Below are 25,585 nucleotides of genomic sequence, written 5' to 3'. Positions count from 1 at the left end.
CTTTGCTCCAATGTGTTGTTTCATGCTTGAACCTAAAATTATTCCATAGTCAGATCTATATGCTTGTTATCAAACACTGAACACTAACTTTATTCCAAGTGTCATCTGTACTTGTTGTCTCACTCTGAATCTTAATATTAATTCATATAAGTCATTTAAAAAAGCAAATGTGGCTGCTTCTGTTTAGTGACTAATACTTTAAGTAAAAATGATCTGTCTGATTGCTATGGTAAAAAAAGCATTTTCCCACTTTCTTTTAGGAAAAAACTGCAACACAAATGAACTCAGTAGAGAGTAGTGAAAACAGAATTACATTTAAAATATAATTTAGAAAACAAATGCACTTCCTTTAGATTAGTATGATATATAAGTTTTGGTAACAAAACCCAACAAGAATCAAATACAGATATTTGTGTCTTATCATGTTTGCATGCATCATAAAGATAACAAAAAATAAGTTTTAAACTTTTACAAGACACAAATATAAACATATAAACAGAAAAATTGTCCCTTATTTTTACCCCAAATTGTCTTCTATATTCAGTAACAAAATTTTTACTTTTCAAAAGTATATGACAGCTATCAGTAAAAATTTCTCTTTAACAAAAAAAACTTTTCATTTTATAATACACAGGTTAGGTATTAATGACACATTTTTAAATAGGACAATTGAATGTAAAACCTGTGTTGCTTTACTATAACTAGAGGAGAATACAGCTAGCACTGTATCATATCTTACTGCAACATACATACTGTATTACCTCCTGCTAGTCTGATATATGCTAGTTGGTATTGCCATGGTAATGAGGTTAGATGGCATTCCTTGTTCCTCTGATTTTTCTTCTTCAATCTTGGAAACAGGAGGCATATGGGAAGAAAGCTCATTCAGTACTTTTCTATAAAGGGTCTTCATGAAATGATTCCTCTACATTTATGAAATTTGATTACACCTTCTGATTCTGCAGATTCATCTGTCTCTCCAATTGCTGCTACCTGAACAGTTTGTATTTGTGGCAACTAAATAACCAATGTTTATGTTGTCTCAGTTACTCCCCAGACTTGTTGGGTTTGGCCTGAGGGCAACTGCATTAGAGTTATAGCTGGGAAGCCGCTTCTGGTACCTGATCTAGCTACAGAAACCTGAGCTAAATCAGAGATTGAATTTTGATCAGTCTAAGTCTGCATATGAGCAGATTTGCTCTCTATCACAGAATGTTACACAGAATTTGTTCCATTCTGCTGGCATTCAATTATTTCCATGATCATTTGTCTTAATACTTTTTTTCCTGCCACATTTGCTCATATTAAGACATTTGTAGTCAATGCCTTGCTCCTTCCCTCTTTCCTCCTTCATATAACCCTCCGTTATGTCATTTCTGTAATGGACCACCCCACTGATTACAGACGGGAAGGGGTGGAGATGATGAGCCCACTGCCCCTTGGGAGCTTCGCCACCACCCAGCATCCTACTGCAGTTGGCCCCAAATGGACCCCAGTCACCTCTGTTGTGCAGCTGGCTTCTCTGCCTAGATGGGACCAGTAGCAGTCATTTTTTATGACACACACTGGGCACTAACATTATTTGAGTCTTTGTCTTAATGTTTCTTGTCTCCTTGTTAGATAGGACAAGAGTCTCAAGGTCTGGGCAGTTCTTACGAAGTGCTATTCTTGCTAAGTGCTAAAATGTAGTGCGGTATTTTGCAGATGCAGCTGAAACTGATGAGCTTGACTGGAATTGCAACTGGATAAGTTTAGCTAACTGCAAAGAAGAAATCAACATGTAATTAACCTTCAGAGAGGCAGAGCTTTGGATGTGAATCCCCTGTCTCCTTTACCTATTACAAATAAATAAAACAATGACAGCCACATCTTATTCTTGAATAGACCACCCCAAGTGGCAATCCCCTTGAGTTCAGTAACATCCTGACCAATAACAATTCCAGGTATTATCATTCTTGTTGTCTCACAACAAACGTTAAAACTTACTCCACTGAACATCAGGTGCCTTTAAGGAGGTAAATCAGAATGTAGTGCTGTGAGAAAGTTAAGATAATGCTCCCTAAGGGGAAACCAGACTCCAAAACTTAGAGATTCTATTGTTCAGAACTCAGTGTGTCAAGGAGGAGGCCTATATGGAACCTGAAGATTGCTGAGCTAGACAGAGGGAGCATCCAGGTCTGAATTCATCACTCTCATGCAAGGTGTTGCAAACACAGAGAGATATTTTCAACTTCCATAGTTCTTTGGCAGCTGGGGCAGTTGAAGGATAAGGCCAAAGTTGCATTCAGAAGAATGGTTTGCTTTCTCTATTTCATGCTCTTCACTTCTCTAGAAGCATGAAATCTGGGTCAGTTTATGTAGGAGTCAGAGCAGGGTAAGACTGGAGAGTAAAGTTATTTTGTTTTGAAAGGGAGTATGAAGCGAGTAGTTTAAGAAATATAAGAGTCTGGCATGAAGTACAGAGTATTTTTCATCCTGGACATTCTTCCTTTCAGAATGTAGCACTTCAAAATGCAGACCATATTGAAAGGTGAAGGTGGTGGCAGGAGTGTCCAGGAGAGGGAAGATCATGGATGGAATATTCATTGCTCTGTTGAAAGGAAATTCTGAGTGCAGCAGTAAGAGGTCACACAGTCAAAATGGACTACTCATATTGTTCATTTCAAACAAAAATCTAATGGAATTCTTCAGTGACTCAGTAGTTACATATCTTTTGAATGTAAACTGGTTGTCTAATATATGAATCAACTTTTCAGGTAATCTTTGGTGGTAAAATTTTGTTTTTGAAAACCAGTCTGCCCAGCCGGGCGTGGCTCAGTAGTTGAGCGTCGACCTAGGATCCAGGCGATCAGGGTTCGATTCCTGGCCAGGGCACATGCCCAGGTTGTGGGCTGCAGCCAGTCAATGACACTGTCATCATTGGTGTTTCTATCTCTCTCTCCCTCTCCTTTCCTCTCTCTGAAATCAATAAAGATATATTTAAAAAAAAGAAGAAGAAGAAAAGAAAATCAGTGTATCATGTCTGTTGGGGATTGAAATGGGTTTCACTCATTCAGAAGAAATATATACAAGATTTTAATATCTTTGGACTCTTAAAAATGTGAACTTAGGCCTCCCTGGACGTCTGAGAAGTCCTGTCTGAAAATGCAAGCTGGGAAAGGCTAGATAGAGACTAACCTATACATCACTCTGGTGAGAAAAGAATCTACCACCATGCCCAATCTCAGTAGTTAAAAATCCATAATTGGGGGGATAAGTAAACAGATTACTAATACTAAGGAAAAACTAAGAGATGAGCTGCTTTCCCATCTGTTCTTTATCTGTCACAGAGGACTAGAAAAGAATCAGAGGCCTGGCCAGCGTGGCTCAGTGGTTGAGTGTCGACCTATGAACCAGGAGGTCACAGTTCAATTCCAGGTCAGGGCACATGCCTGGGTTGTGGGCTCAATCCCCAGTAGGGGGTGTGTAGGAGGAAGCAATCAATGACTCTCATCATTGATGTTTCTATCTCTCTCTCTCCCTCTCCCTTCCTATTTAAAAAAAAAAAAAAGAATCAGGGGCTGCCCAAGTTTTAAGTGTGAGCTTTGGTTCTTTATAAGAATGTTCAGCTCATATGATGAGGCTAGAAATGAGAGAGGGTTTCAGGAACAAAGACCATGCAGTTTCCTGGAGGTGCCCAGAAAGTTTCTCTTCAGAATGTCATGGTGACTGCAAATGCAAGAAGGCAGAGTGTAATGTCTCTCCTACCCGACCTGATGGTGAGCCACTGGGGGACTGGTTCACCTGTATGTTCCCTGATTACCTTGACTTTAGCCTAGACAACCTCCACACTATGAAACAACCCCTGCTGATTCAGGAGGACCACTGCTACAGAGTTGCAGGTTCTCTCTGCTTTCAGTACAAACCACTATGAACTCACAAGGGAGAGCTTTCTCAGTCTGGTGTGGAAAGGCTAGGTCTCTCCTCGGTCCTTTAGCTTCCAGCTTTAACTGCCAGCTTTGATAGCTGGGAAGCTATTAGTAATTACTATAAAACATCCATAAAATGGGTCAAAAATATAAAACTCTTAAGAGGGGAATGGGGAATACAAGAATGCAGGTGTTCAGAATGGGGAGCAAGGTCATCTATTCTGTGTCACTGCCCCTTCATAAGCACCAAGGACACTCCTAAAAACATTAACCTAATTGAGAGGTCCAATGCTGTATTCTAAACTTGTGCCTTACAAAAAGAATCCTTATTTTCTAGGGTCTTTGAGATACTTACCAAATTTTATCCAATATGTCTTTATAAAACTAAATGAACTTTAAAAGCAGAAATAGAATGAACCTCATTTTCTAATCACAATGCAGCAAAAGCAAAAACTAAGTAGAAAATGGGAATATTGTACAGCTCTTGGGTCAGAAGTATTAATGAAAACTATAATAACAAACAATTTTGAAATTATCAATAATAACAATGATGAATAATTCTATATAACAACTTGACTGGGCTAAGAGAAGCCCAAATAGCTGGTAAAATATTTCTGGGTATGTCTGGGAGGATGCTTCCAAAAGAGATTAGCATTTGATGAGTACAGAGATCTGCCCTCATCAATCGAATCCATTGAGAGCCAGAATAGAACAAAAAGGCGAAGGATGAATTCCCTCGATTCTTGTGTTGGGACCATCATCTTTTGTTGCCCTTAGATATCAGAGCTTCTGGTTCTCTGGCTTTTGGACTTCAGGATTTACATGCCCCCTCCCCCGCCTCCAGATCTCAGGCCTTTGGTTGAGTTACACCATCAGATCCCCTGGTTCTCAGTTCTTCGGACTCTAGACTGAAGGATACCATCGGCTTTCCTTTTTCTCCAGCTTGCAGACAGTATATTATGGGGCTTCTCAATATTCATAACCACATGAGTCAATTCCTATAAAAAATCTCTCTTTCTCTCCATATATATATATATATATATATATATATGCTTCAGTTTCTCTAGAGAATATTGATACAAACATTATATATAAAAACTATGGAATGTGACCAATGCTGCATTTAGAGGAAAGTCCATATCCTTAAATTCTTTCATCATTAAACAACCAAAAGTAAAATACAATACGCTGGATATTTATTGAAAGCCTACACTGTGTAGGGTCTGAGCAAAATATATTTCATTTCATCTTCCTAGTACTTATGAGGTGGGTACTGTTTTTGCTCTTCATATCACGAGATAGGTAGGTACTGTATTTTGTCCTTATCTTTTTGAAATAAAATTAGGGACATCCACACAATGTTCTATGATCTCTTTTTCCAAGAACTATTTCACATATTCGTTGATTCAGTGCCACGAATAAATAGGGATGTTCTCTACCTTGTAAAATCCAGTAATGTGTGTTTATTATATAGATGAGGGGGAGGATGAGCTCATATTATGACTGCAACTCACCCTACTAGCTAAGAATTGACTGTATTAAATGCTAAAGATGATACATAAACCCAGCATCATGGTGGCAGAGAGTAAAGTGATTCCAGCTTAGGGACAGGAGTCAATTGTGGTGCCTGTTGCCACTGCTCATGGAAGCAGCTCTAAGTTGTGCAAACAATTTAGTTAATGTGATTGAAGCAGAAAGAGCATATATATTTCCACTTTATTAAAATATTGCATAGATACAGAGCAGTTGGGCACATCCATTCTAAGGCACTATTCTGATTGGAATGCAATTCCACAAGAGAGAAAAGAGAAGCCATTACATTCAGTGTTTTTCATTTCTACATTCAGACTCCTCCCAAGTTACATTTTATTGCTACTAGGATCTCAATTTTAACCCCACATTTATAGCAGCATCATACAGGGACCGGGATGACAAGAATTAAAGACACATCCTGGCTTGAGCACTTGATATGATTTGGCACTTAATACAAACTCTCTTGCATTGTTCTCCATTTGTTTCCCAACTCTTGTTTAACTAAAGATATTATAAACTCTTTATGAACCTGGCCCATGAATTGATTTCTTCACTAGTTTCCATTAAGCCTAGGACAGGACTAGTTAGGCACAAAGTAGATACTCCCAAAATACTTATATTAAATATGACTTCCAAGAACTTCAGTGGAATAGAAAAAATATACTTTCCCTAATTCTAGTTTAAGGAAAGGATGACTGGTATCTTCATAAAGGGAAAATACTTGAATGTCCTATTTCTTATATTTTATAACAAGGAACTAGGCTGAATGAATATTTTCACATATTAACAGCTTTAACTGACAAAGAGAGTTCTTCCCTTTCTACAGGAGTTTGAGTCATTACTACGATTATATGAGAACATTTATATAAGTAGCAATGTGTGTGTATGTGATTATAAGTAAAATTCGAAGAGGTTGAGAATCACTGAGCAACTTATAATGTATCTGAGTGAGCCTCACCTCCTTAAAATATGTATGTTTATGTGTGTATTACATAAAAAACATATATGTCTAAAAATTTTTTTCATAACACCCTTCAAATGACTGGAGATAACTAGGCTTGGGAGTAATAAGACTATATTGATAAATACAGAAATATATGTTAAAGGCAATGTATTCCAAGGAATATTTGCAGAACACTAGTTCTGTAGGTTATTACTTGGGTGCACATGAAAAAGGATTCTAGGGTCAAAACATTGAGCCAACAGAGGTGCTTTTTCTGCCTTTACTGAAGGACTTGTCAGAGATTCTCATACTCTGATGTGCACTGTGAATTTAGAAAGGGGAAATAGCAGGAAGGGACCCCAAACTTATTTGCAGAATATCTTTTAGAACTAAGTGTTCTATGACACACACTTAGAGAGACATCAAATTAAAGAATGAGTAAAATTTAAAAAGCACTGAGAGACATATGTTTGAATACCAAAGGAGAATAAAAAGCAATGGACACTGGCTCCAAGTCAATCTAATTTGAATTAGATTGTACTTGTATGACTTCAACTGTCGAATGGAGTCTTCCACATAGAGCTTACTCATTCTGTGAACAAAATAAATCATTAAATTAATAGCTCTAAGCCGCATTACCCCAAACAGCCAAATAAGCAGATTAGCAAACTTTGCAAAATTCAAAACAGTTAAAATCTTAATTTCTTAAACATAAAAATTGTCAATGAAAATAACCCAGCTCTTATGAGGCAAATAAAATCCTCTTTATCCATATGTTCCTGACACATTTTTATTATTTGACAAAACACACTGTCTCCTTTCTTGCCACTTGGAACACAAACAAAGCTTTAAACTAATATAACCACCTTTAATAATGACAGCAGAATAATTATGGTTCTGCTATAATAGATATGCCAGATAGACAAGATTATCCATTATATCAACCCTACCCTATATGCTTTATGCTTTCATGTGTGATACGGTTGGTTTCAGACACAAAACTTTTCATTTTCATTAAAAAAATGAGTTGTAAAGATAGAATACATCAAATCTAGGAAAGTTGCAAGAGTAAGTGGATACTCTAGAATTCACATGCCTTGGGAGATAGGTTTTTAATAGTAAAAAAAAAAAAAATCTGTTCTTATAAGCTCAAACAAAAAAGATTCTTCCAAGACAAACAGACTGCTTCAGGTTAAGATTTTTTTGAGTTAGTGCCAATTTCCGTATGACCTGTTTCCTTTAATAATTCTTAAAGAAGTCCTCTAAAGTGAGTGACTTGGTGCATAATAAGGCCTGCTCTCTGTCTGAAGCTTTTAGAACAATGACTACATTTGTATGGCTTCTCCCCTGTATGAATTCTTAAATGAATAACAAGGCTTGGTCTCTGTCTAAAGCTTTTCCCACAGTAATTACATTTAAAAGGTCTCTCTTCAGTGTGAGTTCTCTGGTGCAAAGTAAGAGCTGTCAGTCTACTAAAACTTTTCCCACAATTGTGACATCTATGAGGTTTTTCACCCGAATGAGTTTTCAGATGTCTTTTAAGACTTGATCCATGACAAAAGCTTTTCCCACACTCAAGGCATTTATATGTCTCTTCTTCAGAATGGGTTCTCTGGTGCCCTATGAGGTGTGAGCGCCGAGTGAATCGCTTTTTACACACAGTGCATTCATAGGGTCTTTCCCCCGTGTGAAGCCGTTGGTGTCTATAAAGGTCTGAACTACGAAGGAATCTTTTTCCACATTCAGGGCATTTATGAGGTTCCTCTCCTGAATGAATTCTCTGGTGCCCTGTAAGTTGTGACTTCCGGGCAAAACATTTTCCACACTGAGAACACCGGTGAGGTTTGTCTCCTGGACTCTTTTTCTTATGGGTTCTAGGGTTGAGAGGTTCTTCCAAGCTAGAGCTCTCAGGTTTCTCTCCTGTAGAGGGATTCTGATGATCTACAAGTTTTGTCAAATCTGTCTGTAAATCCTCTGTGGATTTTTCCCATTGATTTTCTAACTGCACATAGTCTTTTTGCAAAATGGGATCAGGGAGAGCATTCCCCTCTAAAGGAACAAGAAATGGGTACATGTTTTCCAGTTTTTTCTGTTTCGATGTATCTTCTTCATTGTCTATCCCGATCTCAAAACCTGGGAGAAGAAACAGAAACTGCAGATGTCACTGTGTCCCACAAAGAAAAGAACATGAGGGTAAATGAAGATTTATATTAAGCTACCAGTAGGGATATATAGATTACTTAATAGAATCCAAAACTCTTTACCCTGACTAAGGATGAATTTTTCATTTCTTTCTTCTCCAGTATCAGTGAACAATTACTTACCTATCTTGGATTCAAGTAATTGTTTAATTTCTTTGGAATCTTGTAGTTCCTTCACCCATGCCTCTTCTCTGTGCTCCAATGGAAAGCTCACATCGAGCTTTGGTATTGGATATCCTGGTCATTAGAAAGATGAAAAGCATAATTGTTTGGGTTATCAACAGTTTTTCCAGGGTTCAGGATGATATTTTGGACATACAGCCAGTTAATATTTACTTCCACCTTAATTACTATTATTTCACCTGGAATCTCTTACAAGACTGTTTTAAAAGATAAGAAGAAAACAGAAAAGAGAGAACATCCTTTTGTGCTCAATTCAAAACTATTCTCCTCTAATCTATGGAAGGAGAGGGAATCAATTCTGTGCTGAAATCACTGCATTAAATTACTTCTGTCTCTATTTTGATAATAGATTTAATTAGGTTAGAGCCAAAATATGAAGTAAATTTTCATAAAGTTTTGGCATATTAAAACAGAAATGTTACTACTGAGTACCAAGTGAAGAGGGAGAGGTAAAAGTAGAAGTTATGAAACTACTGAAATAATTTCAGTTGAAATTTTCAAATTAAAATGGAAATTGACTAGGTTGGCAAGCAGCAAAAGCAGTCTTTATGTTTGTTTCAAGTGGATTCTCTTGAAATTAACCCAAATATCCATCAAATAGTGTTTCTCACAGTCAATATAAGGATAAACGAGAAGTTTCTATTACTCTTGCTCCCCTTACATCCTAGACCCTTCTCTTCATTGAGAGCCCCCTGTGGCTCAAATCCTCTTATCCACACCCCTTCCTTGCTTTCCTCAGCTCTGTCAAAGAATATTGGTATGCAGTAAAATGTGGGTTGGAAATGGATGATTTGAGATCTAAATGCAGAATGATCTTTACATATTAGTATTATTAAAATAACAGTAGCAAGCTACTTTGATGGAAATTTAAATTTCAAAACATTATATCAAAACAAGATTAAGTTTTGTTTAATAATCTATATTAAACAACTCAATCAAAAGGCAGAGATTATCAAATTGGATTAAAAAGTCCAATTATATGCTGTCTACAGGAGACACACTTTATATTCAAAGATACAAATAGAATGAAAGTGAAGAGATGGATCAGCAATTCCTCTTCTGGGTATTTATCTGAAGATTATAAAAACATTAACTTGAGAATACATATGCACCTCTACATTCAGTACAGCATTATTTACAATAGCCAAGATACAGAAACAACTTAAATGTCCATTGACAGATGAATGGATAAAGAAGTGTGTGAGTGTGTGTGTGTGTGTGTGTGTGTGTGCGTGTGTGTGTATTTCCATTTCATATATACCAACAACTTCACTTTTTGCTGACAGAGAATATATTCCAAACTTTAATATAAAATCAATTGGCTTCTTCCATTACTTTAAAATTTCTTCTTCCACTCTGCCAGCAAGTTGTGCTTTCCACTTAGCCTACAATAGGATGTGCTTCATGTATTACATCTAAGATGTTTTCATTATTTTAAAAAAGCAGTAAAAGTATAATTAATGCTTAAATTATGGAATAATAAGTCTTGCATCATTTTGAAAAGCATAATATATCACTTTAAGAGTGATGAGAAAGGGGTAGTTTCCTTTATTCCTAATTGGTATATTTTACTTTTTAAATTCATTCTATCTTTCCCTTATTAAATACACTAGACTTTCCTGTGCTTTAGAAAGTATTAAAATCAAGATCAGTAGTGTTTCTCAGAACCATATGTGATGTTTGTACCACTGTTGCTAAGAAGAGCGAATTAAAATGGGAATGGAAATGCATATGCAGAATGATTTATGATTAAATATTATTACATAGTATTTGACAAAAGTTCCCAGATTTGATGAAAGACATGAATATAAACATTTAATTAGTTCAACAGACTTCAAATAGGATGAACTTAGAGACTCACACCAAGATATGTTATAATCAAACTCTGAAAAGCCAAAGACAGAGAGAATCTTGAAAGCAGCAGAGAGAAAAGATTTATTACATACAAGGGAGCCTTAATAAGAAAATATGCAGATTTCTCATCAGAAACTTTGGAGGTCAGAAAGCAGTGGACTAACACATTCAAAGTGTTAAAATAAATAAACTCTCAACCAAGGATCCTATATCTTAGCAAAACTATCCTTCAAAGGTGAAGGAGAAATTAAGACATTACCAGATAAACAAAAACTGGGGCATTCATTACCTCTAGACCTGACATGAAAGAAATGCTCAAGAGAGTCCTGCAGGATGAAATAAAAAGGATACTAGACAGTAACTTGAAGCCATATGAAGAAATAAGTACCTCAATAAAGGTAAATAGTGGGCAATTATAGAAGCTAGTATTATTGTAACAATGGTTTATAATTTCGCTTTTTGTTTTCTACATGATTTAAGTGACTAATACATTTTTAAAAACACAATTATTAGTCTAAAAACTAGTATTATGGTAACATTTATAACTCCCCATTTTCTTTTCTATATAATTTAAGAGAATAATGCATTTAAAGTAATTATTAGTTTATGTTTTGGGGCACATAATGTATAAAGATGTAATTTGTGACATCAACAACTGAAAGGAGTGGGGATGGCGCTCTAAAAAACTGCAGTTTCTGGATAGTATTGTAATTAAGATGTTATAAATTCAAATTAGAGCATAATAACTTCAAGATGTTAAACGTAATCCCCCTGGTAACCACAAAGAAAACAACCATAGAATAAACGCAAAAAGGTATGATAAAGGAATTTAAGCATTTCACTACAAAACAATCGACTAAACCCAAAAGACAGTAATATAGAAAATAAGGGACAAAAAAGACCTAAGACATATAGAAAACAAATAGCAAAATGATAGAAGTTCCTCCCCATTGGTAATATACAGGTTGTCTAAAAAAATGTACACACACTTTAACAGCTGATAGCTCAATTTTGAAAATGACATGTATTTTAATAAACACTACCTTTATAATTACTCAAAGTGTGTGTGTACACTTTGGGGGACACCCTATATAACCATGTTAGGCCACAAATTACTCTCAATTGATTTAAAAAGACAGATATGCCACAACAGGATGAAGTTAGAAAAATAATAACAGAAAGAAAACGGGGAAACTGACAAATTTGTGAAAAATAAATAACATAGTTTTAAACTACCAATGGATCAAAGAAGGAATTACAAGGGAAATTAGAAATTACTTAGAGATAAATGAGAATAAAAACACAACATATCCAAACTTATGGGACACACTGCATGCAGTGCTAAGGGGGAAATTTATAGCTAGACAGGATGGGGCAAAAGTAGGTTTACAGTTGTTCATATGGAAAATAATTCAGTAATTAATAAATTATAATACAAGAATAAACTGTGTTTCACAAACTCACAACTGTAAACCTATGTTTGCCCCACCCTATGTATAAATAGTTATATTAATAAACAAGAAAGATCCTACAACAACATAATTTTACAATTTATGGAACTAAGAAGAGAAAAAAATAGAACCCAAAGCTAGCAGAAGGAAAGAAAAATTAATGATTAGGCAGAGATAAACAAAATGGAGACTAGAAAAACTATAGAGAAAATCAATGAAACCAAAAGCCAGTTCTTTGAAAAGATCCAACAAAGACGACAAACCTCTAGTTAAATGGAGTAAGAAAAAAGAGAGAAGGCTCAAATCACTAAATTCAAAATTAAAGTGGGGGCATTACCAATGATTTTCCATAACTAAAAAGGATTATAAGAGAATACTATGAAAAATTATACATCAGCAAATTGGAAAATCAAATGAAATGGACAAATTACTAGAAACACAAAGCCTACCAAGACTAAATCATAAAGAAACAGAAAAATCTGAATAGACTTAGAATTAGTAAGGAGGTTGAATCTATAATAAAAAAATCTCCTGATGAAGAATAGCCCTGGACCTGATGACTTCATTGGTGGGTTCTAGTAAACATTTAGAGAAGAGCTAATACCAATGCTTCTCAAACTTTCCAAAAAAAATTCAGAGGAAGAAACACTTCCTAACTCATTCTGTGGGGCCAGCATTACCATGATACCAAAGCCTGAAAAAGACACTAAAAGAAAAGAAAACAAAACTAAAAACAATATCCCTTATGAACGTGATGCAAAAATCCTGAAGAAAATACTAGCAAACCAAGTTCAGCAGTATATTAAAAGGAATACACAGATTTCCAGTCAAGATGACAGCATAGCTAAATACTGTATTCAAATCCTCCCACAACCACATAAGAATTATAACTAAACTACAGAACAACCATAATTCAGAACTGCCTGAAATATAGCTGAATAGAAGTCCTACAACTATGGATATAAAGAAGAAGCCACATCAAGACTGGTTGGTACAAGGGGCAGAGACAAAGAACAGGCTGCTCCTATACCAATGTGTGGCGGTTTAAAATTGGGAGGGATATCTTGGCTGCAAAGGTCCTCCCTGAGGAGCAGGGGTACCAGCTCCATACCAGGCCTCTCAACCCAGGGTTCCAGACTGAGGCAGAAAAGACCCCATAACTTCTGGCTGTAAAAACCAGCAGGAATTGTGGCTGAGTGAGATGGAGGGCTGCTGGGTTCCTAGGCATTTCCTCCTTAAGGGCCCATACACAGACTTACTCAGACTCACTCCCTCTGAGCTCCAGCACTGGGGCAGCATGTTGAAAGGAACCAGGAAGATACTGGAAGGAACTGAATTGCCTGGCATCAGGTTGAGAGTTTGGGGATAGCTTTCTGCCAGACAGAAGTGTTAGAAGAAGCCATTGTCCCTTTTCTTTCTTTTTTTTGTTTTGTTAATCCTCACCCAAGGATATTTTTTCCATTGATTTTTAGAGAGAGTGGAAGGCAGGGTGGGAGGGAGGAAGAGAGATAACATTGATGTGAGAAAGACACATTGATTGGTTGCCTCTTGCACCCGCCCCAACTGGGGCTGGGGATCAAACCTGCAACCCAGGTACATGGCCTTGACCAGGAATCAAACCTGTGACCCTTTGGTGCATGGGCTGACACTCTAACCACTGAGCAACACTGGCCAGGGCCCATTATTCCTTTTCTGAGAGCCCCCACACACAGCCAATGGGCAGGCACCATATCTGAGTCTCCATCAACCTGTCTCACACGATTCGCACCTGCCCTGGTGATTCCCAGAGACCCCGCCCTACCCAACTTGCAGGCCCACCCAAGCCGTTTCCAGGGGCTTTTCCATACAACTGGCCTCACTTGCCTCATGCTTCCAACTTTCCTAAAACTTCTCAAACACGCAATACCTGGCCTCTGTATACCCCATACCTCTTGCTAAGTAGCGCCAGGCCTGGTATTAGCAGCAGCTGGCCTTGGTTCACAGCTTGGTCTCTCCTGGGCACCTCCAAGTCCAACACAAGTAGCAGCCATCTTCAGATCACTTTGTAGCTCATGCTGGGTGTCCCAAGGCAGGGCACAGGCGGCGGCTGACCTTCCACCTCCTGGGAGGCCCCAGAGCCCGTGCACCTGGTGGACAGCTTCAGACAATGCCAGAGTACAACCTTACCACCTCTATGAGCACCAAACTCAAGGGGTGGACTCGGTGAGCACCAAAGCCCCACTGAAGCAAGTCCTGCTCCATAGGGTCAGCTTCTGCTGCAGTTGCAGCTGATCCTTGCAACCAAGTGGCCTGGGGGTCAATCCCTTCCAGTGATGTCAACAGCAATCAAGGTTCAGTTACAACAGTACAGTGCACACAGCCCACACAGGGGTGCACTTGTAGCCCCCAGATCAGTTGACTGGGGAGACTGTGCCACGGGGCCCTACAGGACACCTACTACACAAGGCCACTCTACCAAGTCCAGAAGATGTAGCAGCTCTATCTAATACATAGGAACAAACATAGGGAAGCAGCCAAAATGCAGAGGCAAAGAAAAATTTCCATATAAAAGAAAAGAAAGCTCCAGAAAAAGAACTAAATGAAATGTAAACAAGCAAACTACCAGAGTTTGGAACAATGGTTATAAGGATGCTCATGAACTTAGTGAGAACTTCAAGGAACTTAATGAGAACTTCAATAGCATGAAAAAGGACATAGAAATGGCAAAAAAGAACCAGTCAGAAATGAAAGCTACATTACCTGAAATTAAGAATCGTTTACAGGGAATCAACAGAGCAGATGAAGCCAAGAATCAAATCAGTGATTTAGAATATAAGGAAGCAAAAAACACCCAATCAGAACAGCAAAAAGAAAAAAGAATCCCAAACAATGGCGATAGTGTAAGAGCCTCTGGGAAAACTTAAAGCATACCAACATTGCCATCACGGGGATGCCGGAAGGAAAAGAAAGAGAGCAAGAAATTGAAAACCTATTTGAAAAAATAATGACAGAAAACTTCTCTAACCTGGTGAAGGAAATAGACATACAAGTCCAGGAAGCACAGAAAATCCCAAACAAGATGAACCAAAGGGGCCTACACCATGACACATCATAATTAAATTGCAAAAGATTAAAGACAAAGAGAGAATCCTAAAAGCACCAAGAGAAAAGCAGTTAGCTACCTACAAGGGTGCTCCCATAAAACTGTCAGCTAATATCTCAACAGAAACTTTGCAGGCCAGAAGGGAGTGGCAAGAAATATTCAAAGTGATGAAAAACATGGAATACAACCAAGATTGCTCTACTCGGCAAAGCTATCATTTAGAATTGAAGGTCAGATAAAGAGCTTCACAGATAAGAAAAAGCTAAAGGAGTTCATCACCACCATACCAGCACTACAGGAAATGTTGAAGGGTCTTCTTTAAGAAGCAGCTAATGAACAAAAGAATCTGATGAACTAAATAGAGCCAGAGACATTGACGCATGCAACAGTCGATCATATTTCAGAGGAAAGAGGGAAGGGGACTGGAAGGTGGGAAGAGATTAACCAAAGAAGTTATATGCATATATGCATAACCCATGGACACAGTCAATAATGGGGTGAAGGCCTGGGGAGGGGGTGGGAATGAGGTAGAGGGGCTCAATTGAGGGGGGAAAATGGGACATCTGTAATACTTTCAACAATAAAGATAAATTTTTAAAAAAAGAAAAAAAAAGAAGTTGATGTAAGATTATGTTTATTGTACCAAAAAAAGAAAAATAGGCTTCTTGAGCAGGGTCATTAGGTTAAGGGGTTTGAATCCCAATAGATCTAACATGCTTTGTGGCTGGCAATTCCCTGAGAGACGTCTCCTCACCTACTCTTTATCAGAGTGATACATTTTCATCCCTTTTCCCATGTTTCCAACCAAACCCAACCCTGGAGAGCTCCTGAACTCTCAAAACAGAAATCAAAGAAAAGAAATAAAACCCTTGCCTTACCAGGGTCCAGAAAGGACTGGCCTTCCCCAGCAGCACTGTAGCTCAGCTCCTGTGGGATCCACGCCTCTGCCACTGGGACCTCCGGGACAGGTCCCATTGCTTGGAGTGGGGGTACCTCCATGTGGAGGTTTGGTGGTATGTCTGCCATTCCAACTGCTGCCAGGTCTTCCAAGAGTATTTCCTGCCTATCAATCTGGGGAAAACGCCAGAACACATCACTCTAAAATCTAGACCATCAGTGCCCAGTAGCAATATAATAGAAGCCAACAAAGTCATTTAAAATTTTCCAGTGCTCATATGAAAAATAAAAGAAATAGGTAAAATCAATCTTAATAATATGCGTTATTTAACCCAATACATCTAAAATATCATAATTTCAAAATGTAATCAGTATGAAGAATTATTAGTGAAGTATTTCACCTACTTTATCTTTCACCTTAAGTCTTCTGAATGGGGTGTGCATTTCATACTTACAGCATATCCCAATTTGGACTAGCCACATTTCTAGTGCTCAAGAGCCACCCTTGGCTGGTGCCTACCATGCTGGCAATGCAGAATGAGACTGCACAAAGACAAAATTTCATGTGGTAAGCCAAACAAGGAAGGGAAACTATAAACTCATTCTACCCTAGGGGCAGGAAACTTTGGAAGAGTCCTGTTCATGCAGGCTAACTGCAGAGCCCCATCTACACCCAAGCCTCCAGTGCCCCTAATGCCCAACTGGAAGCACTTCCTCCCATTCCCAAAGATGCTTACCTATGCTTGGCTATTGCATGCCCCAAACAGGTTTTACTAGATGGTTCTGAAAAAGGACAGGGCCACCACCCCAGGAGATGTTTTAGATATTGTAGCAGGTGGTTGTTATCAGAATTAGTGGGCAGAGATGGGAGTATAGATAATGCTGGGTAGCTCAGTTAGTTAGAGCGCCATCCTAATACACCAAGGATGTGGGTTTGATCCCTGGTTAGGGCACATACAAGAATCAATCAATGAATGCATAAAGAAGTGGAACAACAAATCAGTGTTTCTTTATCTTTCTCTAAAATCAATAATTAAAACAAAATAACTTAGTGGGCGGGGATGGGAGTATAGATAATGCACAGAGCACAGCAACTTTCCAGGTCCCTACCAACTTTGGAGTGTCTCCTGCAAACATTCATGTAGGTAAAAATAACTTGTCAAAAACATCACTTTATTGGTCACATAATCAAAAATATTTTTGCAAATTTTAGCTTGACTTAACTTTTCTAGGAAAATACTACTTTGGAAATCAAAGAAATACTATACTACAAATTGTTCAGATTCACCAAAGTTGTTTGTCAGTTTGGAAAATCACATGACCAGCAGCAATACCATTCATATTGTTTCAGCTGTATCAGTCTGAATTTTTGCCTGTTGCCTTCTCAGTGAGTCTGTGCAGTGAGGCAAGCATCTGACAACTTCATGAGGTCTTCTGGTGTGCTCAAGCCCAGACATGTATACTCTGAAATGCCTACTAGTTTATAATACACTATGTTCCTTTTCTTTTATATTCCTTCTAAATTGGGAGACTGTTTTGGAAAGATCCAGAGAGTAAATATTTTAGGCTTTCTGGGTGTGTTGGTCTATTGCCTATTCTTTTTTTTAAAAAAACAACACTTTAAAAAAATAATAACCATTATTAGCTCATGGGCTGTATAAAAAGAGGCCTTGGGCTGTTTTTGGCTCACAAACCATAGAGCACTTATTATATGATGGTTTTGATTTTGTGTATGTAAGTAGATTACACTATAAATTTCATCTTAGGACAGTAAAGAGGACATTACCAAATATTTAAGGAGTTGGGCTTAATAGTTGAGAATCACTGGCCCATATGCTGATTCCAACAAAAGGAAAATATGAAAATCACTGCAGGGAAATCTTGGGACAAAAAGAAAAAATGGCTAATCTAGTACCAGATGTGTCTGCTACTTCTTTTGATATAATTACCCAGATCCCAAACGCTCACCTGTGGCTCTGGTATCTCAAGTTCTCTCTGTAAGTCTTCTATCAGTGACACAACTCTTTCTCTATTCTCTGGGCAATGTTCCCTCACCCAGGTCTCTATCTCTGTGGGCAAAATTGTTAGGAATTGCTCCAACACTAGAAGCTCCAGGATTTGCTCCTTAGAACGCATCTTTGGCTTCAGCCATTGACAGCAAAGCTCCCAGAGTTTGTTGAAAGCTTCATGAGGCCCAGCTGCTTCTTTGTACTGGAACTGCCTGAAGCGTTGACGAAAGACTTCAGAGTCAGTATCATACTCTTGAAACACAGAGCCCTGATTCAAGGAGGCCTGGATTGCGCAACCCAGGGCAACAGCCATTGCCCCCTTCCAGCAGTGTCCAATTTATCTAGGCCTGAAGTCTCAGACTCCAATTTGTTTCTTTGTATATTTCTTGATGGAGCACCTAAAGCTGAGGAAAGGGCAAATGAGAGAAACAGCAGTGGTTACCAAAGGGCATCCTTATCTCCCTTAATTGCTTGCTTTTCAGCAAAGCCCTAAAATTAGCATATTGTATTATTTTCAGTGGTTTTGAGAATCTGATGAAAGGCATAGGCTCACTTCCTAGAAAAATACACATAACACTTCAAATTCTGCATCCAGTCTCAAAAAGTTCACAAAATCTTCACGTCCATTTATAGACCCTCTAGAACTGCTCTGTCCAACATGGTAGACAATAGTCACATGTGCCAGTTTAAGTTTAAATTATTTAAATATAAAAATTCAATTTCTCATTCATACTATTCACATTTCAAGTGCTCAGTAGACACTGTTGCAGGTAGTTCTATTGGACAGCTCTTTTCCAGAATTCCTTGGACCCAAGGTTAGGAATCCCTTTCTTTAAAATAACCCGTATAGATCTGATGGCCTATATCTCCACTCCCAGTCTAATAACAATTTTCTTGTGTGTCTGAATATAGGTGAGCCAAAGAAGAAATATGAAGGAGCACTACATAAAACAGAGGTGAGTAACCCTGCAAGTTCACCTAGCTTTGAGTAACCCTCAGTCACCTTCAATCACCAGCATCTTAGGGACAGCCATGCCCTGCAAAGGCAGCAACCGTCAATCCCTCATTCTTCTCCACTTCAGATGTGTAGTTCAGCCAACATCACCATGAACCTCATCATGCAAAGGCATTCCGAGTGGCTTTCTCATGAGAAAAACACACTGCACAGGGCAGGCCATCAGGAATCTGGTCTGCAGTAATAATGAAGAACGGTTGTCGCATTCAGCATGCTAAGTGCCAGGTGCTGTTCCAAGCCTCCTACATAAATTCATTTAGCCCTCACCCAATGTTAGGAGGTGGGTACTAGTTTTATGCTCTGAGTACAGATGAGGGCACTAAGGCTTCGGGCTTGGAGGACTGAATAACATGCCCCAGGACCCATAGCAAATGCCAGAGGGAAATGGTGATAAGGTTAGAAACCACAAACTCTTGCAGTGCTCATCTCTCAAAACATCCAAATGTTCTTAGTGCAATCTCTGACAAAGGCAGTCACATACATGTCTTCACAGGTGTGAAGACCGGTACCTGCCCAAGTGCAATAGGTCCTCTCTGTTTGCGTTTACCCACACAGCTCACCTACCTGTCTTCTTTTCTGAACCAGATCAAGGGGGCAAAAAAGACTCTCTTCCAGCCCAGTCATCAAAAAACTTCTCTGTTCCCATCTCATCCCTAGACTAGTTTCTTAAATGACACCCAGAGCCTCTCTCTGTAACATCCTCTTTATAAAATTGCCTTTGGGGGATCAGATTGCATGAAATGCAAACAGCAGTATGCCTGGCACAGAGACAGCTCTGCTCACGAGAACACGTTATTAGAAAGCTTCTATTCCCGCGACTAGGTACCTAAGTGTCGCTGGAGGGCATCCAGGAACCCTGCGGGTTTAGGCTGAGGACCCACCTTTTATGTTCTCCAGCCTCACAGCTGGGAAACTCTTCCCTTACTGACCCAAACCTTACCCCACGTCTCCCACGGAATTGACCCTCCGGGTTTCCCTCCGATGGCCCTTCCGGATGAAAACTTCACTTCCCCAAAGGCCTGATGGCTTCTGTCCAAAGCTTCCAGAATGAACGCGCGCTCACCAGGCCCGTGGATATAGAGGCGCGTGGAAAAAGGCACTGGGCGTCGAGAAAAGAGGGCACTTAGGGGAAAGGATAGGGGGACAGGTCCCTAAATATCTAAAAGCCGGTTTAAAATCGAATGCTGATGGAAAGGGTGCGGCCCCAGCGCTCTCCCAGGAGAAGATGTCTCGCTTCCTGGAGGGGCGACGCCAGCCCGGGAGGACCCTCGGGAAGGCCCGGCCCGGTCTCAAGGAGGGGTGGCGGGGACCCAGGCGGGAGAGGGGACCGCCGCCCGGTCAGGCCTGAAGGCAACCAGTTTTTGTAGCCCAAACGGGATGGGAGCCCCACTCCCCGTGCCCCAGGGACGGCCACGCCCTCCGGACGCACCGGGACTCACCGCCTGGGCGCCCACGATTTACCAGCTCACTCGGTGCAGTACCCAGTGCGCAGGCGCAGGGCAGCGCATCAGACTACAACTCCCGACAGGCCGAAGGCCACCCGTTCCCTGTGGGTGGAGAGTGGGCAGAAGGTTGCTGACGTGAGAGGGGCTGGAGCTTTTCTTTGGGAGGGATTCCATTTCCGGTCAGAGGCCTCTAAATCCCAGGGGGTTGGGTGGGGCCTGTCATGTTTTTGATCCTAGCCAGGGCTTCTCTCCCATCATCCCAAGAATACTAGGAGCAGTTGGGGATGTAAACCAAAATAAATTTTAGACTGTAATAAAGAATAAAAAGGCTTTATTTGCCCATAAAGGAGCTGCAGCTCAAGAGACACAGATTTAGGTAGCAACTTAAATTTTGCTCCACTGAGACGAAGAGGAGGCTGTCTTTTATAGTGAAAGTTCTTGCTCAGCTTTTCAATTAGGTCTGCTTTATGTAAATGAAGTACCCAAATATGCAGTTCTGATTGGACAAGGCAGTTCTCAGTCTAATGGTGGAAAGAGGAAACCAGGGTTTCCTTGTAGTGGTTGACTCAGATGTTCTTAAACAGGCATTGCGCAGGAAGCTCAGAGTTCAGTCTGAACTCCCCTGGGGAAGCCCCTGTCAGCAAATAGCTGCTAAGCTCTCATTATTTATAAAATTTGGGCCCTGTATTGACCATGGGAGTCCATCTCAGCAGATAAATTCCTTCTTGGAGTCCACATTGATTCTCAGATCTCTCTATATAGGAAGAATTTCTAGGGGGAGCTTATTAAAAAAATCATTTTGGGGCACCCATCCCAACACTCTGAAGCACTGGATCTCTCCATAGCTCTAGAATTCACAGTATTGGACAGAACTCCAACCAACTGAGCCACACCAGCTCAGGCTAGAATTTGCATTTTAATAAGCTCTCTTTGTGACTGTGTTCTTTGGCTCACAGCTCATAATAGCTTTGAGATACCTTTGTATTTTCTTCTCTTACAGACTGGAGCCTCCACATACCTACCCTTCTTATTCCTCTCACCCTTCAGCCTGTTCTCAAGTTTCTAGGTTTGCCCTACACCCCACCCTTATTGTTTTCCAATTGGTCTCTCACTGGTCCAGCCTCTGGAGTCAAATTTTCCCGCCCCGGTGGTCAGTGGCGAGTTGTAGGGCAGCCAGATACTATGTTGTCATTTGGTAAAGTTGTCATCATTTTGGCTTGGAGCTAGTACTGTTGGGTTTTGGACACAAATCTTAGTGCTGGTACTTCCTGTGTGAGAGCAGGATCTAGTCCTGCGTGGGTTCAATACAGAGAGTAGAGAGCTGCCTGCCATTGTGCCTTCCAAGGGCCCTGATGGAAGCAAGACAAGCAGGCAGGAGTACCACCTTCTCAAACTCACAGAAGCCAAAGTATTGGAAACAGCTCCAGCAGAGCTAGACTTGGGCTTATGGGCTGGGACATGGAGCCTCAGCAACACCGACTCCTACACATTCTGTTTATTGTTGCAAGAGATGCTGGGGGCACCTTTGCCAGCAGTTGCAGTTGATTTCAAAGCCAAAGTGGTCCAGGAGTCTGACAATGGCCTGGCCCAGGCTCCCAGGAGCACAAAGGGCTCCTGATTGAAACCGAAGGTGTTCCTGATTGAAACCGAAGATGTTCCTGAGCTGGGAGCCAGGAGCTGTTCCTGCTCCACCAAACGTACAGCATGGAGGCCTCCCACCTGTACTGCTGTCGGTTCTGCTATTGGCCCCTGGAGAAACACTTAGGTGGCTCCTGGAGCTTTGCCATGGGAGGGTGGCTTTGGTTTGAGATGCACACCATGAAGTAGATCATGGAGCTGCTGATGTTGGAGCAATTTCTGACCATCCTGTCCCAGGAGATCCACGACAGGGTGCAGAGTTGCAAAGAAGCTGTGACTCTTAGAGTACAGGCAGAGTCAGCTTGTGAGACTAAGGGAATAGGTGAGTGACAGACCTGTGGGTGTTTGGCCCCAAAGACTGTGACATCAGAGCCTTACTTCCCCATTTGGATTGTCTTGATTGCCCTGAGTACACCTTACAAGGCCAAGTGATCTTCTGTAGTTTAGTCTGGAACTTTCATCCTCCAGATTTCCCACCAAGTGCACAGAGTGAATAGTGAAGGGTGCATGTTTCCATGGGGAGCCAGTGTCGCTGCTGCAATAGTTAGTGTTAGCCCTGGAGTTAGATCAAAGGAGTTCAAATCCTGTCTCTCCTGGCTGCCCACTAGCTATGTGACATTTGGCAACTTACTATTCCTCCTTGGGCCTCAATTTTCCCCTTGGTAAAATGGCTTCTGGGATTATTTTGAGGATTAAAGGGAGAGTAGCATGTATGTTTTGATCACATTGCTGGCAAGTAGTTAGTGCTTAAAACTGCTAGCTGTTGTTATATTAAGGCCAGCAGTCTGGTCTCTTCTGCAGAGATGGATCTCAGTTAATGGCGAATGTGGAAATACAGTTTGGCACTGAGGCTTTGAGGTCAGTGCCCCCAGGGCTCCCCAACTAAGCTTATCCAGAAGCAAGGAATGGGAGTATCAGGGACAGGTGGGGAGTGAAAGGGGAATGAAGTACATCACAAGATCTACGAGGTAAGTTGTACACTGGCAAGGACCCTCTCCACACCCTCCACACACAATGACATACACACATTTTCGCTCATGGACATGGTGTCAGAAACCCCTTCTAGTTTAAACCATCTTTTTATTTTGTTGGGCCCAAAGAAACAGACTGGCTTCCTTTTGAAGGTTTACCCTCAGATTCCTATAATAATTTCCATTTCTATTGGACCCTGTTGTGATGATGAGTGATGGTAGGTTGGCTCCAGGGTACAAACAACAGGTTGGGAACAGAAGTACTTTTGGAGAAGCCTTTGCCTCAGGAAACCACATGAAAATTTCTGAGCTTCAAGCTGGAGCCCAGGGACACTCATGGAAGCCCTGAATTCTAGAGTAGTTGCTACTTCTTGCTCACTAGGTCCAATCAGCTTATCATAATCAATGTGATAGAACTTTGAGATGTCTTGTGGAAGATTGATTAATATCTCCACAAACTAAATTATAACATAAGGCTGGAAAGTCAATATATTTCTGATGTGGGACAGTGAACATGTATTGCTGGCCTTGCCAGCTGAAAACAAACTGCTTCTGGTGGTTATACAAATAGTTATTGAGAAAAAAGCATTTGCAAGATCAATAACTGCATAACAGGTGCCAGGGGATGCATTAATTTGCTCAAGTAATAAAATCACATCTAGAATAGTAGCTGTAATTAGAGTCACCACGTGGTTAAGTTAATAACAAACCACTGTCATCTTCCAAGATCTGTCTGTTTTCTACACAGGCTAAATAGGTGAGTTGAATGAGGATGTAGTGGGAATCACCATCCCTGCATGTTTCTGGTTCTAGATGGTGTCACTAGTCTCAGAAATCCGTCCAGGAATGTGGTATTGCTTTTGGTTTACCATTTTCTTAGGTAAAGGAAGTTCTAATGGCTTCCACTTGACCTTTCTCACCATAATATCTCTCACTCCATAGGTCAGGGAACCATTGTGGGCATTCTGCCAGTTATTGAGCATATCTATTCCAATTATACATCCCGGAACTGGGGAAATAACCATTGGATGAGTTTAGATACTTAATGAACCCCCCGTGAGATGGAGCTGATCTAAAATTCCATTGATGACCTGACCTACATAAACCTCCACTCTGATTGGTAGACCACAGTAACGCTTTGAGTCTCCTGGAATTAGTGTCAACTCAGAAACAGTGCTCAATACTCCCTGGAAAGTTTGATTATTTCCTTTTCCCTAATGCACATTCAGCCTGGTAAAATACTGTATGTCCCTTTGGGGAAGCCTGGCAGAAAGATTAACAGTATATATTTTTGGCAGTATAGAGGGGGTCCTTCCTTTGGGGACCTGGTCTCCCCCTTCATTCAAGGGGTTCTAGGTCTGTAAACTTGCTCAAGTCTTGGAATTGATTTGGGGCCATATATCTCTGTTTTGGTCATTTAAATTAATCTTCAGTGGACTTGACCTAGAACTCTTCGCTTATACAGCTCAAGTAAGAATTTAGTAGACTGCCCGTCTATTTCTCTTCAAGGGACACTATGATCAACTAGCCAACACTATAAGTCTCTGTGAGTCAAACCATTCTCATTACTTCTTTGACTCTGATGTCCATTACAGTAACTATGCCCACTTTGTCTTTTGTTGATTAAGTGCCCTCACTTGGCCCTTGTCACCCTGGGATCCAGTTATCCCCATTGCATTTAAAGATACTGGTTCAGTGGCAATAATTACCACTGTAATTTCTGACCTAAAGAGAAGAGTGAATGCAGAGCTCTTCAGAGTTGTTGGGGTTCTCCTCATAAATGTATTTCTCACAGTCATGAAATGTATATTCTCCCAGGGTGGGTGAACAGGTCTTACATGATAAATCTACTTTTACATTCCAAACTCCCTAAGCTTTCAGATACAGTATACCAAGACAGTGCTAGCATTTCAAATCATTTAGTGTAGACTACCATTTGGTCCATGTTTCAGCCAACCAACCAACCAACCAAAGTGATAGCACCTTTTCTAACCCAATTGAGCTGTGTGTTTGAGTCCAGAATCTCTGCTTAATGGGTCTATATCCATATATTCAGCCCAGTCCGACTTTATGCTCTTCACACTATTATCTCACACTGTTAATATTCATTTCCACACAAATTCCCCAAGTTTATTACTGTGTAAATTGGAAAAGTAACACAGTCCTTTTGACATGTAGTATTCCTCCTCATGGGTCACTCTTTGTACTTCACATTTTGGAACCTGCTGGGACTCAAGGCTAGTCAAGAAGCGAAGACAGGTGTTGAAGGGTAGATTATGAGGACAATCAGCAATGTTTGTTTAGAAGTGAGCTACATCAGGGGAATCCATTAAAAGTTTTAAGAGGCAGTAGGCTTAACCTCTTCAGACAGGGGTGGAAGGGCTGTTTCTATTGGTAGAGAAGACTCAGCAGATTTTAGGGGTTCACCATCCCCAGCTTGAGTGGGATCTGTTCA

At 40.2% G+C, this 25,585-nt stretch overlaps 1 protein-coding gene and 1 pseudogene across 1 annotated transcript; both read right to left on the bottom strand.

The window, feature by feature from the left end:
- Positions 1-944: 944 nt before the first annotated feature.
- On the bottom strand, positions 945-1,266 carry LOC107545225 (cAMP-responsive element modulator-like; annotated as a pseudogene).
- Positions 1,267-5,605: 4,339 nt separating this feature from the next.
- Positions 5,606-20,200, bottom strand: LOC107545224 (zinc finger protein 449). The gene is made up of 5 exons (XM_087829290.1): positions 20,017-20,200; positions 18,021-18,465; positions 16,034-16,226; positions 8,709-8,822; positions 5,606-8,517 (listed from the first exon to the last, which is right to left on the bottom strand). The coding sequence occupies exons 2-5, from the start codon at positions 18,372-18,374 to the stop codon at positions 7,634-7,636; spliced, it is 1,545 nt and encodes a 514-aa protein (XP_087685416.1). The 5' UTR covers positions 18,375-18,465; positions 20,017-20,200; the 3' UTR covers positions 5,606-7,633.
- Positions 20,201-25,585: the final 5,385 nt, after the last annotated feature.

This window comes from Miniopterus natalensis, chromosome X, assembly GCF_054644295.1.
Source record: "Miniopterus natalensis isolate mMinNat1 chromosome X, mMinNat1.hap1, whole genome shotgun sequence".
Taxonomy (NCBI): Eukaryota; Metazoa; Chordata; class Mammalia; order Chiroptera; family Miniopteridae; genus Miniopterus; species Miniopterus natalensis.
Note: the sequence above shows the minus strand (reverse complement) of the source record. Positions and strands in the feature narration are given on the sequence as shown.

What these genes read in the sequence shown, in the direction of transcription:
- LOC107545224 (XM_087829290.1), bottom strand. Translation starts at nt 18,374, where the DNA reads ATGGCTGTTGCCCTGGGTTGCGCAATCCAGGCCTCCTTGAATCAGGGC. An exon ending in TTGAGATACCAGAGCCACAG is followed by an intron (nt 16,227 to 18,020) that starts GTGAGCGTTTGG and finishes CGTTTTCCCCAG; the next exon opens with ATTGATAGGCAGGAAATACT. An exon ending in ATTACTTGAATCCAAGATAG is followed by an intron (nt 8,518 to 8,708) that starts GTAAGTAATTGT and finishes TTCTTCTCCCAG; the next exon opens with GTTTTGAGATCGGGATAGAC.